The sequence below is a fragment of the Bombus bifarius genome, unplaced genomic scaffold, assembly GCF_011952205.1.
Source record: "Bombus bifarius isolate JDL3187 unplaced genomic scaffold, Bbif_JDL3187 scf7180000007990, whole genome shotgun sequence".
NCBI lineage: Eukaryota > Metazoa > Arthropoda > Insecta > Hymenoptera > Apidae > Bombus > Bombus bifarius.
This window is the reverse complement of record NW_022884371.1, coordinates 370,544-385,817: the sequence shown is the minus strand read 5'-3', so window position 1 is coordinate 385,817 and position 15,274 is coordinate 370,544. Positions and strand designations below refer to the sequence as shown.

The following is a 15,274-nucleotide window of genomic DNA, read 5'->3' as shown; positions in this document are numbered from 1 at the left end:
CCTATACTTATTATCTTCAATATAATTTAGTTATATAATTTTCTAAAAAATTTGACAAATATTCCATAGATCTGCTTCTGCCTTATTACTATATTATTTGTTTTAAATTGTTTAATTCATTAATATCCGAATTTGGTGAAACATAAAAGCTTTTTATTCTTATAAAAACTTCAAAAATTATTTTTTTGATTCGGCAGTGGTAATGTCATGTAAATCTTTCGCCAATATTTTTACATATTAAGAAATACACGTTATATTGAACATAACTATAAATTATTCTACATATCTCTATAACGGAGATTCCGTATAGGACTTATTATAATTGAATATATATATGTATATGTAAGGAACTGATTTATTACACTCTTATGAAATAAAAGGTCATGCTCAAACACATGATTAGATAAATCAAGTTTCGCTTGACGAACTACATTCAAGATCTTATATACGTACTACGTTTCTTTCATTTACTCTCTTTAATTCAGTTCTTATTTACAGGTAACTTCAACTATATTTTTACTTATATTTGAATTATTACAAATCTATAGTAATATCGTAAAAACAAACTTTTAGGTAATTTTATATATCAATATATCGATTATGACTACTTTAAATCCCAATGAACTTACCATACTAAAAAGAGACCTACATGTTCCTTCTCTTGATGAAATAAAAGATGGTAATTCATAACTGAAATATAATCTCTATTTATAAAAAGATTTTGTAATGTAATATAAATACACATATTTTTTTTAATAGTCTTAAAAGAAGGATTGATTAAAAATTTCGCGGATGTAGAAGTAGAAGTTGTTGATTGTCCAGATTTAACGAAAGAACCTTTCACACTTGCTGCGCCAGGTAACTAATATTTTAAATATTAAATATCTTTTGTATTATTTTAAATTAATATATGAAATTGAATATTCAGGATTAGCTGGCAACCCAACATTACTAGAAATTGGTGGACCAGCATTTCTTCTTCCTACTGTACAAAAAAATAAATTATATGACATCCAACAACTTTTGAATCACTTACAATACAAAGAAGATTCTTTTGTTGTTGGAGCAGGAGCTGGTCCATGGCCATATCTAAATTCCAATTGTGAGGTATAACAATTACAGTAAACTCTTAGTTATAAATTTACATATTCAATTTAATTATTTCCTTGATAAATAATTTACTTTCTTCTAGCTTATAATGAATTTAAGTGTTTCACCATCCAGTGTGCAAAATGAAACTCGTATTTCATCTGTCAATACAACAAATGGAAATTGTGTGCTTCAAACATTACCTAATACTGAAACAAGACTCGCTTTATTAGCTAATTTATTTGTTACTGGAGGGAAACCAGGTAAAGTTTTAAAAGTCCATGCTACAAGACGTACTGGAAATGATGATTTTATTGCATCTATGCAAAAAGCAATTGCTCTGCATTATCCAAATAATCTTGTTGGTAAGAAATTCTATTATTAATAAATATACTTGTGATGGATGCAGTTAAATTTTTGTATTAAATTTGTACAATTATAGGATTAGGAGGAACGTTTTTAATGAAAGATGGAAAAGTTAAACAGCATGTTATGGCAGACTTCTCAAAAACTCCATTAAAGACGGAAGCACAACTTAATAATTGGTTACACTTCTATAATATGTCAACACCCCTAATAGCTGTTGGTACATTTGTCAGTTCTGAAAGTGTAAGTAAAGTTATATAAAAGTAGATGTTTTATAGTTACAGGATAAAGTATCTAAACTTCATTTTAATATTGATAATAAATGATCTAAAATCTTATTTAATCTATTATGTGTAATTGTTTCACATTATATCGCGTATGAATTGTAATTTTAGGATTTAGATCTTCGTGTTCAGCATTTCCACAGCTTTTCCCATCACGGAGAAGGTGGACATTATCATATTGATACAACACCGGAAACTATTGAATACTTGGGATATTTCAACTTGGGTATTACACTTTACCGTGTAGATAAACCACTAACTGGTATTCAGTTTGGAAAGGATTAATTGCTGTTATATAATTGTATATACATTTTGTCTAAAAAGTGATGCATAAATGTTTATGGTATAATAATCTTATGAACATATTTCTTTTCTAACTATATAATTCAAATTATTCGAAAGGAAAAATATATTTTTCAAATTATTTTACTATCATAATAAAAATAATCACTGAAATAAATCTATAAGGTGTATGAATGTATCTACAGGCTCCTTCAATATCATAATTCATTTAACAAAAAATATAGATTCCAGTTATTTGTATTAAGTTACATAATTATGAATAGATGTACTTATTTCAGTTATATTAATGAATACATTAATTTTAAAATAAAAAATATCTTTAAATAAATGTAAAGAGAACCATATTTTTATAACAAATTTGATCTTATAATTAACATTTTTTTACTGTTTTACATACAGACGAATTTCAATTCGATCATTACATTTTCCAAATCTTCCTACCAGCATTAATCTGTAATAAGCTGTTTGACGTGCAAAGCTGTATGTTAATTTTATCAGACAGCAGCTGTATTAGCGGTAAACGGTAGTATATCGCAAATGTCTCGTTCAGTATAATCGTGTATTGTAGCTGTAAAATAGCCAAAGAATGAAGTTCAGCATTGAATCTACTGCTTCTTATAACAGTATACATCCAGAATATCATTACACTGAACAATTCGCCAATAATGCTGAAACATATCAAGAGGGTACCAAATGGTATGGAGTATTTTTGGCATTTCTATCAGGTACATTTTTTACAATTAGTTCTGCATTAGTCAAAGCAGTAGAAAACGTACATCCTATGGTATTACTGGCTATCAGATCTGTTCTACAAATGTTAGTTATGGCTACTGTAGCACTTAAAGTTTCCAAAAGTCTTTTTGGACCCAAAGGGCAAAGAATGCTCTTACATTTGCAAGTATGTTAACTATAAAATTAATAATAGTTATATAATATTCTATATAATAATAAATAAAAATAATCTAATAAAGTATATCATCTTTTCTTAGGGAATAGTAGGTGGTGCAACTTTATCATTATTATATTATAGTTTTCGAAAATTACCTATAGGAGATGCTACAACAATCATATTTAGTTCTCCAGTGATTGTTATTGCACTATCTTTCATTTTGTTAAAAGAACCTTGTGGAATATTACGTGTGATAGTTATGTGTGCACTCTTTGCAGGTGTTGTTTTTGTATCTAAACCACCATTTCTATTTCAGGTAAAAGAACAACATTTTTTATACTTCTGTAAATAAATAATTTGATATAAAGTATTTCTTTTTTAGATATATAGAGCTGAATCGTACAATGTGATGGGATATGTATGTGCTATCTTAGCAACCCTGTTTACAGCTCTTAACATAGTTATTATGAGGAAGTGTTCGAAAATCCATTATTCAACAATAATCTTCAACCTATCTTGGTATTCACTCATTACAGCAATATTTTTCTTCTTCCTTGTGTCAGATAATCACGAACAAAAATCAAAGTTGCCACATGATTGGATTACCTGGAGTAAAATATTGTTAGTAGCACTAACTGGATTATCAGGTCAAATTTTAGTAACTAATGCATTAAAGATAGAAGGTGCTGGAAAAGTATCAGTGACTAGATCTTTAGATATTATTTTAGCTTATATTGTACAAATATATTTTTTTGGAGATCAGCCTACATCAACCAGTATCATTGGAGCATTTCTAATCATAGTCTCTGTTATATGTATGGGATTTGAGAAAGAAATTTATAATATTTGTGATTTTATTCCCTAATTAAAGATACAGTACCTTAAATTATATACCTGCTCTTAGCATAAACATAGATAATATTATACATATTTTTATGAATGGTGAAAACATTGTTGTTATACTATTATTATGATTTCCATAATATAAAGTTTTAAGACTTTATACAGTATAATATTAAATTATATATAACTACCATCCATTTACATAATTTTTTCAACCGCATTAATTTGTATATTTTGTATAAGTTTTAATTCAAAATAAAAACAAAAGCAACAAGTATTTGATAGTGTAACTTAAATCGATTCTATCGAATCTGTACCATTTTTTTTAAACTTGTCACTAGATAGAAATGACACAACTTTAAAGTATACAAATGAATACATATTTACAATTGTACACACATCATTACTATATGTACTTCGAATTATCCGTGACTTTGTGCGGACGTAATTAATTATATCTTTATTATTGACGCGGTTTGTTAAAAAAAAAAAATATATATATATATATATATATAACTACGATTAACAACACCATACCATATCCAAGATAATAGTATGTACACTTTCTTTCTTTAGCTACTTTATCTCTGATAGATATAAACAATTCTATCGAGAAAATGCTAATTTAGAGCTTATAGATCTATACATATTCTTAAATTTTATATAGTTTACAACTTAAGTAATACATATACGAATTTTTCAGCAACTGTTTAAGATTTTATCATGCAACATAGTATTGTATGCTACACTATTTATTTTAGATTAATTATCGGTAGAAAGAAGCCACGGATACTTACATGCAATCAATCTTCTTATAGTTGAAAAAACAAAAAACTTATGTACATGTTCTTGTCTGTACCACTTTTTAAATATTTTATTTCGAAATTTCATCCATTTGCATTTCTTTGCAATTATTGCCACCTGCACTAGCTGCTCTATGCACGCGTTAACTAAATCAATTTTCGAATCTTTTGTGTTATGCTTAAATAATATTAAAGCTACCGTTAAACGGGAATGTAATTATGTGTAATATTGAAATAAGAATTATTTATACATAATATATCAACCTTTGTCCGAGATTTTTGATGTTTTTTTATGTAAATTTATATTTACATAGTTCTTACCCAAAAATTGTAACTTTACATTGGTCACATATGAATTTTTCTAAATTTATAAGACATCTCTAAATGTCTTGTATCATAATTCCGAAACAGTACAAAGTCTAGTTTGTATTCTGTGAATTTAAGTAGTTTTAAACTGGGTTTAATTGTTTCTTTAGCATTACATCATTAATATGATTACATATACTACTAAAAAAATTAATCACTATTCAAGTATGTACATAACATACAAAATATGATGCTGTCCCATGAATATAATTATTAAACGCATTCTCTATTACTTTCTCTCTGAATGTTTCTCTCTGAATGTTTCTCTCTTAATGTTTCTCTCTTAATGTTTCTCTGAAAAGTGTCTTTTTTCCTTAAACAATATTACCAATATCTTTTAATTTACTTGTTGAATTTTTTCAAATAATTTCGTTTATATATAAAAATATAGAAACAAATGAATAGTGGGCATTGTGCACCATTTCTATAAAGACAGATAAAAATATCAAATAATAATATATATATATGTATATACACACATTGTTTTGCAAAATGTTACAAATGGTATCAGAATTTTTATTATATTCTTCATTATATTCAAAATATCTCTTAGTTATAAAAATAGAGCACACACTGGTTTTGATTGATTGCCTCATATAATGCCATTGAAATACAATTAATTTAACTTTTGAATACATATATACATATATATATACGTATATATATATACAATCACGCATATACACATATATCACCTCGAAGCTAAGAAAGATATTACAAAAGTCTACAGTATCTTGGATTAAATATAATAAAATTATTATGTTACTTTATACAAGAAAATATATATATATTTTAAATAATTTTTAAAACATAATATTCAATTATACGACCTTGCAGACTTTACACAATTTGGAACATTAATTAGATGTTTTTTTATTATTTAACATAATACTAGATATTAATTAGTAAAATATAAAACATCTGCAAAGCAATAAAAATCTTGAATATTTATAACATGTAATTTAGTAAACAGCAAATATTATTTTATATAAAATAATTTCAAATTTAATTTAATACAACTTTTTGAGATGAAATATGTTTCTTATTAATAAAAATTGTATTCAGAGTATTCGAACAGAAAAAAAAATGACAAGAGATAATTAAAAATTAATTGAACTATTTTTATCTGAAAATAAATAAAATTATTAAATCTCTTTAGTAATAATTAGAAAGAAAACTTTAATATCTGTGTATAATTATTTATTTTTATGGAACAAAAATGCGATGTTGCAAAAGCTACTTGTCAATATATCTAAAATATTTGTACGATAGTATATACACTATCTCCAATACTCAAATCTTTACTCTGTAACATTAAACTTTTATGAGCTTATAGTAATATGTAAATTTATATTAACCAAAACAAAATATAATTCTGCTCTTTCCTCTATGGTACTGTTTAATGTAATGCTATAATAGCATTCATCAGTTATAATAACATCATCAGCTATAAATAATATACAACTGATGAATGATATCACATCTAATGAAATATATATTTTCAACATGTAATGTAAGTAAATAAATAAGATAATAGATACACTAGAATTTTGTCCTTCTTTTAAGTTTGAAATTCATATTTGATTCTGCATATTATACCAGCATTTAAATTAAAATAATTTGGGAGCTTATAACATTTAAGCTTTAATGTTTCCTTTTTCATCAAATTCTACACATGTTTCATATAATTACATATAATGCCAAATGTATTAAAATGGTTTTCTAATTTTAAAAAACCATTCAGATATGTTAGTATAAACAAAGTATACCATAATAATAATTATATTTTTATTATGAATACTATTAAATAGTAATAATGCTTTCGTGTTTCTTGTGTTACAGAATGCTCCAAAATATGAAAATTAATTTGTACAAATATGTTTCCATTGCATCTTGTGAAAAGTAAATGTATTATTACATGTTACAATGTTACAGGTATTTGATTCAAGACAAATTTATAAGTATAATCTCTTTTTTCTTCAAATATGAATCAAATAGTTAATACCTAATTTCCCAATTATGCTATGTTGACTTCTACGTATTGTTATAAGTAAAAAATTAATGAAAAACAATCCGGGTTCAGATGGTAATATTGCATACAAATTATTTATCATAACACTTCAATGCATTGGCTGTCATGTATCTAATTACTTAGGAGCTAAAAGCAATGTACGAAGTAGATTTAATTCATATAAATGAATAATATATATTATAAAATACACTCGCATTAATATTTAGAATATCTTAATATTTTATGTACACAGCGTGCCATTATTTCATTTTTTGTTAAATTTCATTATAAAATTGTGGATTGTAAAAGAATGGTCTAAGATTTCAATCCTTTGACAGGGGTAGGTGACTTTGTAAATTGTAAACATATAAAATATTTATAACATTACTCATTGTATCATGATTCAATATGAATTTTGAGCCAAACAGCTTTGTTAAAGAGAAACACGAATAGTATAAAAAGGATATAATAATAATGTTAATTGAAAACGATTATGTTTGAAAGTTTCTGCATACCATACATAGAATGACGTAATATAAACTAAAGACAGCATCAACTTTTAAAATATATGTTAAACACAAACATCTGGTGCACTTCATAGAGCAACGAGTAGAGGACATTTTGGCATAATAACATAATGTCAATTGAAATAAACATATAAACTTTCATTGACCATTGTTAAAATATTGCTTAATTAATCAAATATTCTTAAAATTGAACAAATTTTGCATACCTCATTAACTTCATTGAACAAATTAAATCAAATGTGTATTGGAACATGGACCAATAATTCTGCCCGGCTGGAAAATACTGCAGAACACATTTCACATGTATATTCTACAGCATCTGGTATTATAGTTTCTGGAATATCATCCACAGGGGCTATAACGCTATGAACAGCCAACATTCTTTGAGGTGTTGACTCAACTTTTACACTAAGTTTTACATTTCCAGTACCCACATCTTCGGTATTATTTGCTTCACCTACATCAGGAAGTATATTTTCTTCCTCGGTTGTAACACTTGCCTCGAACGCGACTTCTAAATTACTTCCATCCACTGAATGATCCATTAATCTTTCTGAATCCGTATTTTCTGTATTATTATTATTTTGTATTTCCTCGTGGTCAATATCTATTGGTTCTTGCTTAATTACATCTTTCTGTTTTTTAATTTTTCTCAAGACACCTGATTTTTTTCTAGGTGTTGGCTCCATTTTTTCATTATTAATAGCAAGAATATTGCCATTATTATTTCTGTGATTATTATTTGACGTTTTTTGTAAGTTAGGTTCTATTTTTATATTGGTTAATAGCGATTGATGATGTATTGGTGTTGGAGGTAATAAAGTTTCTTCCTTTTGTTTTGGGAATGTTGCAGGTGTTGGTTGAAGTTTCCCTTCAATGTGATAACTAACGTTTTTTGTTCTTGGTCTGTTCCTTTCCCCGCCCGGGAAAACACCTAACTTGTGCTCTTGTGGCATCATTTTAGGTGTCCTTGTTACCATTGTTTTAGTTTTCTGTCCCTTTTTAACTCCATCACCACCAATTTCTACAGGCACTCTTGTTTTTTGGGTATGAATCATTTTTGGTCTACCAGGTTGACACGAAGCTTCAGCTTCACTTTTTTTTTCTTCTTTCCTAAGCTTCTTCTTAGAAAGCTTTGATTTTCCAGGATTTAACTTTGAATTGCTGACGATTGAATTTATATTTTGTAAAGAGTTTTCAAAACTTTTAAGAACATTTTGATAACCTTCTTCAACGTTCGATCGATGTTGCTTATTTTTTCTTCCAAGCTTTCTTTTTGTATTATCATCTGAATCAGAACCTCCTTCCATATCATACTGCTCAGTCATACGCAACATCGTGTTGGTTTCATGGGTTTTTAATTTACGTCTTCTTTTATATTTACGTGGACCAGTTTGTGGTTGACGTCTTAATGCGGTATTATCATCACAATGTTGCACAATATGAGCAACTATTTCTTCCGATGTTCCATATGCATCACCACATACTTTACATAAGTATGGTGTAATACTACCTACACATTTTGGATCAGGACCTGAATGATGAGCACGAACATGTTCTCTAAGAACAACCTAAGGTAATAAAAAAGAAGTAATAGAAAATTAAGATATAATGTATTTAAATGGAATAGTAAAGTATATTTTAATTAAGCTGCCTTACTCTTTGATTAAAAGCACGTGGACAAATTGCGCATCCATATGGCTTTTCTCCTGTATGGATACGTTCGTGTTTTCTTAAAGTTCCGCCATCAGCAAATGCTTTCCAACAAAATCTACAACCATATGGTCTTTCTCCAGTGTGAATGCGAATATGAATTTGCTGTGAACTACGACTACCAAATGTTTTTCCACATTCTCGACATGGGAAAGAACGACCACCTAGATCTTTATTATGTGAATGACGGTGGCTAACCAAAGCTCTACCATCAGGAAACTCTTCTCCACACTCGTCACAAGCTACCATCTTATTGCGATGTGATACCATATGTCTAAAACGAGGTTGTAGTAAGTAAAAGATTGGGGTTACAGACATATAAGAACAATTACAATAAGTACCTTCGTAATCTAGCTTTGCTATGGAAACGTTTTCCACATTTTGTACATCCAAAAGTTTTATCGACATTATGAACCCATGAATGCTTTAATAAACTGCGTTTATCTTTACACGTTTTTCCACAAAGAGTACATGTATTCGGAGGAGCATCTTCAGCATGATTTTGTCGAACATGTTCAGCAACTTCAGCATCATCACGACATCTTTCCCCACACAGTAAACATCGATGACCGGGTGATCTAGACAGGTTAAACAATCTTTTATAGTAATATTCATTTAAATATACAATATAAATAAATTTAGAATAATATAAATTTTCAAAAATATTATTATCCTACAGATCCAAACTTTAATTAAAAAGAAATCTTAGTTAAATAGTACCTAGCATGAAGTTCAGCATGTGCTAACAATGCCAAAGCTTCCTCAAACCATTCACCACAAACATTACAAACATGAAGTCGACTTGGACCTTCCATCATATCAGCAGCCTCCTGTTTCACATGAATCCTAATGCAATCAACATTAAAATTAATATCACATTGTAATTAATTTTCTTGCAAATTGGTCAAGCATTGAGACAAAATGCAGTTTTAGCCAGTATATGCAATCTTAATAAATAAATATAGTTTGTCCACTAGCATAAAGTTATCTTACTTTTGATGGCGTTTAAGTAAATCCAAACGATGAAAAGGAACACCACAAGTATTACAATAGAATTCCCCAAATCTTTCATCTCCTGTATATGTGGCATCATTATCATATTCCTCTGTATCAGATTGTACTGTACCACCATGTTTGATACGAACATGTTCCCTTAAACTATTAACATCCCAAAACATATCACCACAAGACGTACATTCAAATGGACTATCACCACCATGTATGCGTGCATGAGAAGCAAGTGCTTTTTCCCTTGCAAAACCAACACCACAATACTGACACACATATGGTTTTGTTGGATCAGTTATAGGCCACCGTGGTGTTTGAACTTCATTTGATACAGGTGACATCTGTTCAGTCCATCTTGAACTTGAAGCATAGTTACTAGTGCGCGCAGAATTTCTACTAGTCATTTCCTCCAAAAGGCGCATATCTTCGTCAACATAATCATAAGATTTACTGACGTACTTGCCCATTTCCATTTTATTATCTTCCATATTGCGTTTTGAAATAGAATTATTTTTGCGTTTTCTTGGTACGCTTGATTGTACCTTTTTACGTCTACCTTTAGTAGATTCCTCTTCTTCTGGTGCCAATGAATCATCATCATTTAAATCATCTTCTAAACCATCTCGTGGTGGTGCATAAGCATGAATCTTTAAATGATTCATAAGATCACATTTTCTTGCATAACGTGCTCCACATAAATTACAACCATGAGGTCGATCTGTTTGATGTGTTACCATATGATTCATTAAGTTTGCTTTCTTTCTGAACCTCCTACTACAGAAATCACATGGATAAGGTCTGCTATTTGTATATGAATCTTGATCAATTGGCAATGGTATCTCCATATCATCATATTCCAGTAAATTTTCATGAGATACTTTTACTTCTGATATTTCAATTCTTCAAAATGTAAAATTAATTCATTATTCAATTTACTAAATTTAACTTAAAAAGATATTTTATTTAAACTTACCCATCTTCTGGTCCAGATCTATCCCAATTATCTGCAATTACTTCTTCTGTAACCTGTATGTTCAAATAATCATGACCTTGATCTTGTGGAACTATGTAAATAGATTCCATGTCGTTGGATTGTGGTACCATTAATATTTCTGACCCTGTCGTAGAAGTAACATTGGGAACTGACTCTACTGTTTCTTCTATTGTAACTTCTTCGCAAGCTCCTATCACTTCCTCTTCTGCTCCAACAAGTTGTGCTTCTAAACCACATATTACCTCTTCGTGAATAACATTTCCTACCTCCTCCACCCACTGTAGTGTTAAGTCTCCAGCAACATCCATTTTGTTATAATCTAAACTTATTTGATCACTGAAATCACTAAAATATAAAAATTACTCTTAATCTTAAAGTTGTTATAGTGATCATTTTAATTTCTTTTATTTCATTACTTTGATATGTTATTTATACAATATCTATATATCATCTACCAGTATATACATAATACACAGAACATATAAATACATAAACATCAAAAATGTATTATATGAGGTTAAATACTGACACAATTAATTTAAATCTAAAGAGATATGGTTTAAATTCAAAAGAAAACTTTCTTTTTAATAGATGATTATCTACTTAATTTTTAAGTAAAAATAAAACATTGTGAATTAAAGAATTGTTTTCACAGAAAGTCTTCTATCTATAATAACTATCTTTGTAGTAAGAAAATAATTACTTTCATTCTTAATTACAAATTGTTAACGAAAGATTCCTCTTTACACATTTCCTATCGAAAATGAATTAAATTTATTTAATAATATATAATATTAAATAACATAAGGTGCAATGTTGAAAGTTGCGTGTGAAACTAACTTAGAAGATACAGTAAGAGTCATTCAAAATTATTTATCAATTATGGATTTAAGATTTTCTAAGAGCGTTTTCACTAAACTTTTTAAACAACGATATTTAAAATGTTGACATCTAAGGTTATATTATATAGGTTATGACTTTAGAGGTTATAAGAAGCATTTCGAAATAGAAAATTGTTTTACGCGAATGAACCAATTGATAGAAGTGCCAAATAGATGGGTAATGAAAAACAATGGGTGGCCGATAGGGTAACAGTATTTTACATATGATCAAAGCAGTAGCCATAGCCTCTCTTTATTCTGAGCCTCCTTCCATCCAATTACACATTACGAACTATGCTAAAGTGGCACTTGTTCGCGTAGAAATTTTCTGTCTCAATTCAATGTTGATAGAAATAGACGCAATCACAATAATTTACTTACTGTTAAATATCCTCTACACAGCTATTAACCTAACCAAAAATACTTTATCGAGATTAAGAACAGCGTCAACCTTCGGTTGTTTTCAATTTGGAGGGGATACGTTTAGAAATAAATTTAACAAAATGGCCGACAGATGTGACTTTGGGGAATAGCCAACTATAGATAAGAAATCTGCGCAAAACCTTTCACATTTGCATAGTACTTGCCTGTAACAAGTAATTAATCGTGTAGTGTACATTATATACATAAGTATCCATAAAAAATATTGCTATTCAATATATAACTTTTATTTCTATCTTGTGGATTTAGAATTATAAATTAAACGCGCGATATGTAAAATGTAAGTTCACAACTTTTCATTGGTGTATGCCATGCTTGCACAATGTAAATGCGCCATTCCATATAACTAAAACATGATTTGTCGCTTACGAATCTATTCATTATTGCGTTTCATGATTAAAATCCGTTAAATTCTAAGAAATTTGAATTTGTTTATATACATTATCTTTACATTTGTACTTTATTTATGTTTATAGTGTAATTGTTAAAAGCATTTAATTACTGTAGTACATTATATGAAGTAAGAATGGATAAAATAAGTAAAAAGCAACTTGTGGTATAAATTATAATGTGAAAGATATAATATTTTGATACATTAATACTCAATCCAGAATTAAAAATAATGCCTATTACATCTAGTTCAACAGTGGGTGTAAATTAAATTTTGTAATATATAAAAAGTCTACATAAATGATATACATGATTACATATTTTCTTTCAGGGTAAATCCAAAGTTAAGCGACCACAGTCAAAAAGGATGACAGAATATTCAACATGTTCAAAATTACTATCAAACAGTGTACATAAAAAAGGTAATTTCGCTATAATATAATTTTCGTACATAAATCAAATAGTCCTACTAATTAAGTTTTTATTTTATAGACTATGAAAGGCCTCAACCAATTAAAATTGCACAATTGCTTCGTCTACCTGAACATGTAAAAGGCATTCCTCAAGACAGTGGTACATATATATATTCTGTCCTTAATCTTTTTTATGTAAGTGTTATATATTCATAAAAATAAACGAATTTCAGTACGTAAAAGAACACAACCAGAAAGATTGGGTGCACTTTCAAATAAAAAAAATATAAGGGCAAATGTGGAACAAAGTGGTTAGTATATATTAGTATCTTTAATTAAATATTTATAATAACATACAATTTTATTTTTGTTAGGTATTCAAATTGAATCCTCTAAGAAGCATGTACGTAGATTTCTTAATTTTAATGGTACTCCTATTAATGCTACAAAAAATAACAATGAAAATAAAACTCAACCAGACAAATCTGAGCAGTTTCACCATAAGATTTCTAAACCAATAAAGAAAAGAAGTTTATTACTACCACCAAATGCTATAAAAGATAAATATTTAGAAAAATGTAATGTGAATATAACTAGGCAGTCAACAATATATGAAATATCAAAAGAAATAGATGAAGTAAACACTGACTCTAAGAATGAAAATAAAATCACAAGTGAATCCTTAGCTGTTAATATTAATTCTGCAGTACCATCTAAGAATAGGCAAATATATAATGAACAGAAAATTGTTCAATGTTCTAATCATTCAAAACCAAATCCTATTGATGTAAATCATGTACAACGTTTGGAAACATCGCATGTAGCATTAAAATCCTCTCAACAAATAGTAACAAATAATGAGAATCATGTGTTTACACAAAATAATTCAATACATGAGAAATTTATTCCAAACAAGAGTGCTTTAAAATGTGACATATCATCAAAACCAAAAGAAACAGATAACTGTATTCAAAATTTATATAATGATATTAAAGATATAAAATTAGTGGCTTCTGAAAAGTGTACAGATGTGGAATCATCTGAAATGATCTGTATAAATAAAGATAAAATTATTCGATTGGAACATGACTTAAAAGATTTATTAAAAGAAACAGAGGAAAGCATAACTAAATTAAGATCAGTGTTAATACATGTCACAGAATTACTTGTAAAAGAGAGAGATATTACTTCTGATATTGAGAATAGAAGTAATAAAATGATGGACAAAGGAGTTCAAGTAGAAGCTTGTTGCAAATCAGTACAATATTCAGAAGAACAGTTGAAGACACCTATTACACATATACCACAAATTACAGTAATAAACAAAAAGGATTCAAATGAAAGTAAGTCAACTGCAAATGATGAAAATAAAGAAAATGACAGAGGTTTCAATATAAGAAGAATGTCTGATACTGCAGTAGCTGATGGAAGTTTTCTAGAATTAGAAAATCAACTTAATATTATGCACGCAAAACCTATTCAGAATTACTTATCTAAACCAAAGACTCCTAAAAGTCTAAAAAAATGTAAGCAGAATCGATCACTCAGAGAATATATGGCTTTAAAATCAAATATAAATTTTTTAGAAACTCCGGATGGTAAAAAGTTCAGATCTTTATGCCAAGTAGATAGCATAGACAAATCTGTTAATGTATCATATATATCAAATAAACTGCTCACGGATCTTCAGAATTTATACTCTGAATCACCAGATTCTTAAATATGAATTTCTTTACTTAATGATATTGAATTGAAAGATATTGATAAATATATGTATTTAATTTATATACAAACGCTATACAATAATCTAAAATATTATATGTAGTAAAATTATGATTAGTTAATGTAAGTTTTATAATTGTGTATGTGTATGTTAATGTGTGCATGTTTAAATTTTAATGAAAAAATTGTTGCAAATTTACATAAAAAATTTAAATATAAAATAAATATATG

General features: G+C 28.1%; 4 protein-coding genes across 9 annotated transcripts; 3 read left to right on the top strand and 1 right to left on the bottom strand.

The window, feature by feature from the left end:
* The first annotated feature begins 206 nt into the window (after window positions 1-206).
* LOC117205395 (ester hydrolase C11orf54 homolog) lies at window positions 207-2,220 on the top strand. The gene is made up of 7 exons (XM_033443751.1): window positions 207-498; window positions 574-679; window positions 760-858; window positions 929-1,107; window positions 1,193-1,454; window positions 1,532-1,698; window positions 1,851-2,220. Exons 2-7 carry the CDS (start codon window positions 601-603, stop codon window positions 2,022-2,024), a joined length of 960 nt encoding a protein of 319 aa, XP_033299642.1. The 5' UTR covers window positions 207-498; window positions 574-600; the 3' UTR covers window positions 2,025-2,220.
* A 99-nt stretch (window positions 2,221-2,319) lies between these two features.
* On the top strand, window positions 2,320-3,993 carry LOC117205394 (solute carrier family 35 member G1-like). Its single transcript, XM_033443750.1, has 3 exons — window positions 2,320-2,940; window positions 3,032-3,247; window positions 3,314-3,993. The coding sequence occupies exons 1-3, from the start codon at window positions 2,629-2,631 to the stop codon at window positions 3,794-3,796; spliced, it is 1,011 nt and encodes a 336-aa protein (XP_033299641.1). The 5' UTR covers window positions 2,320-2,628; the 3' UTR covers window positions 3,797-3,993.
* On the bottom strand, window positions 3,322-12,638 carry LOC117205382 (zinc finger protein 91-like). Of its 4 annotated transcripts, XM_033443731.1 has the most exons (8): window positions 12,459-12,638; window positions 11,176-11,541; window positions 10,188-11,102; window positions 9,915-10,040; window positions 9,536-9,772; window positions 9,141-9,468; window positions 7,982-9,052; window positions 3,322-3,537 (listed from the first exon to the last, which is right to left on the bottom strand). In XM_033443731.1, exons 2-8 carry the CDS (start codon window positions 11,502-11,504, stop codon window positions 3,499-3,501), a joined length of 3,045 nt encoding a protein of 1,014 aa, XP_033299622.1. In that variant the 5' UTR covers window positions 11,505-11,541; window positions 12,459-12,638; the 3' UTR covers window positions 3,322-3,498. The 4 variants fall into 4 exon arrangements, with proteins under 4 accessions (XP_033299622.1, XP_033299619.1, XP_033299620.1 ...); XM_033443728.1 differs by lacking the exon at window positions 12,459-12,638 and having other exon boundaries at window positions 7,688-9,052; window positions 11,176-11,504; XM_033443729.1 differs by lacking the exon at window positions 3,322-3,537 and having other exon boundaries at window positions 7,715-9,052.
* On the top strand, window positions 12,583-15,119 carry LOC117205389. Of its 3 annotated transcripts, none has more exons than XM_033443744.1 (5): window positions 12,583-12,673; window positions 13,240-13,330; window positions 13,401-13,481; window positions 13,555-13,632; window positions 13,696-15,119. In XM_033443744.1, the coding sequence occupies exons 2-5, from the start codon at window positions 13,276-13,278 to the stop codon at window positions 15,039-15,041; spliced, it is 1,560 nt and encodes a 519-aa protein (XP_033299635.1). In that variant the 5' UTR covers window positions 12,583-12,673; window positions 13,240-13,275; the 3' UTR covers window positions 15,042-15,119. The 3 variants fall into 3 exon arrangements, with proteins under 3 accessions (XP_033299635.1, XP_033299636.1, XP_033299634.1); XM_033443745.1 differs by lacking the exon at window positions 12,583-12,673 and adding an exon at window positions 12,768-12,798; XM_033443743.1 differs by lacking the exon at window positions 12,583-12,673 and adding an exon at window positions 12,879-13,164.
* The last annotated feature ends 155 nt before the right edge of the window (window positions 15,120-15,274 follow it).

Bases quoted from the DNA above. Each gene is read 5' to 3' on its own strand.
- LOC117205394 (XM_033443750.1), top strand. From the start codon at position 2,629: ATGAAGTTCAGCATTGAATCTACTGCTTCTTATAACAGTATACATCCA. The intron at 2,941-3,031 runs GTATGTTAACTA...ATCTTTTCTTAG, and splicing joins GAATGCTCTTACATTTGCAA to GGAATAGTAGGTGGTGCAAC. The intron at 3,248-3,313 runs GTAAAAGAACAA...TTTCTTTTTTAG, and splicing joins AACCACCATTTCTATTTCAG to ATATATAGAGCTGAATCGTA.
- LOC117205395 (XM_033443751.1), top strand. From the start codon at position 601: ATGACTACTTTAAATCCCAATGAACTTACCATACTAAAAAGAGACCTA. The intron at 680-759 runs GTAATTCATAAC...TTTTTTTAATAG, and splicing joins TCTTGATGAAATAAAAGATG to TCTTAAAAGAAGGATTGATT. The intron at 1,699-1,850 runs GTAAGTAAAGTT...TTGTAATTTTAG, and splicing joins CATTTGTCAGTTCTGAAAGT to GATTTAGATCTTCGTGTTCA.
- LOC117205389 (XM_033443743.1), top strand. From the start codon at position 13,141: ATGCCTATTACATCTAGTTCAACA. The intron at 13,331-13,400 runs GTAATTTCGCTA...TTTATTTTATAG, and splicing joins AAACAGTGTACATAAAAAAG to ACTATGAAAGGCCTCAACCA. The intron at 13,482-13,554 runs GTACATATATAT...AACGAATTTCAG, and splicing joins AGGCATTCCTCAAGACAGTG to TACGTAAAAGAACACAACCA.
- LOC117205382 (XM_033443729.1), bottom strand. From the start codon at position 11,504: ATGGATGTTGCTGGAGACTTAACACTACAGTGGGTGGAGGAGGTAGGA. The intron at 9,773-9,914 runs GTACTATTTAAC...TAACCTGTCTAG, and splicing joins CATGCTGAACTTCATGCTAG to ATCACCCGGTCATCGATGTT. The intron at 9,469-9,535 runs GTACTTATTGTA...ACCTCGTTTTAG, and splicing joins AGCAAAGCTAGATTACGAAG to ACATATGGTATCACATCGCA.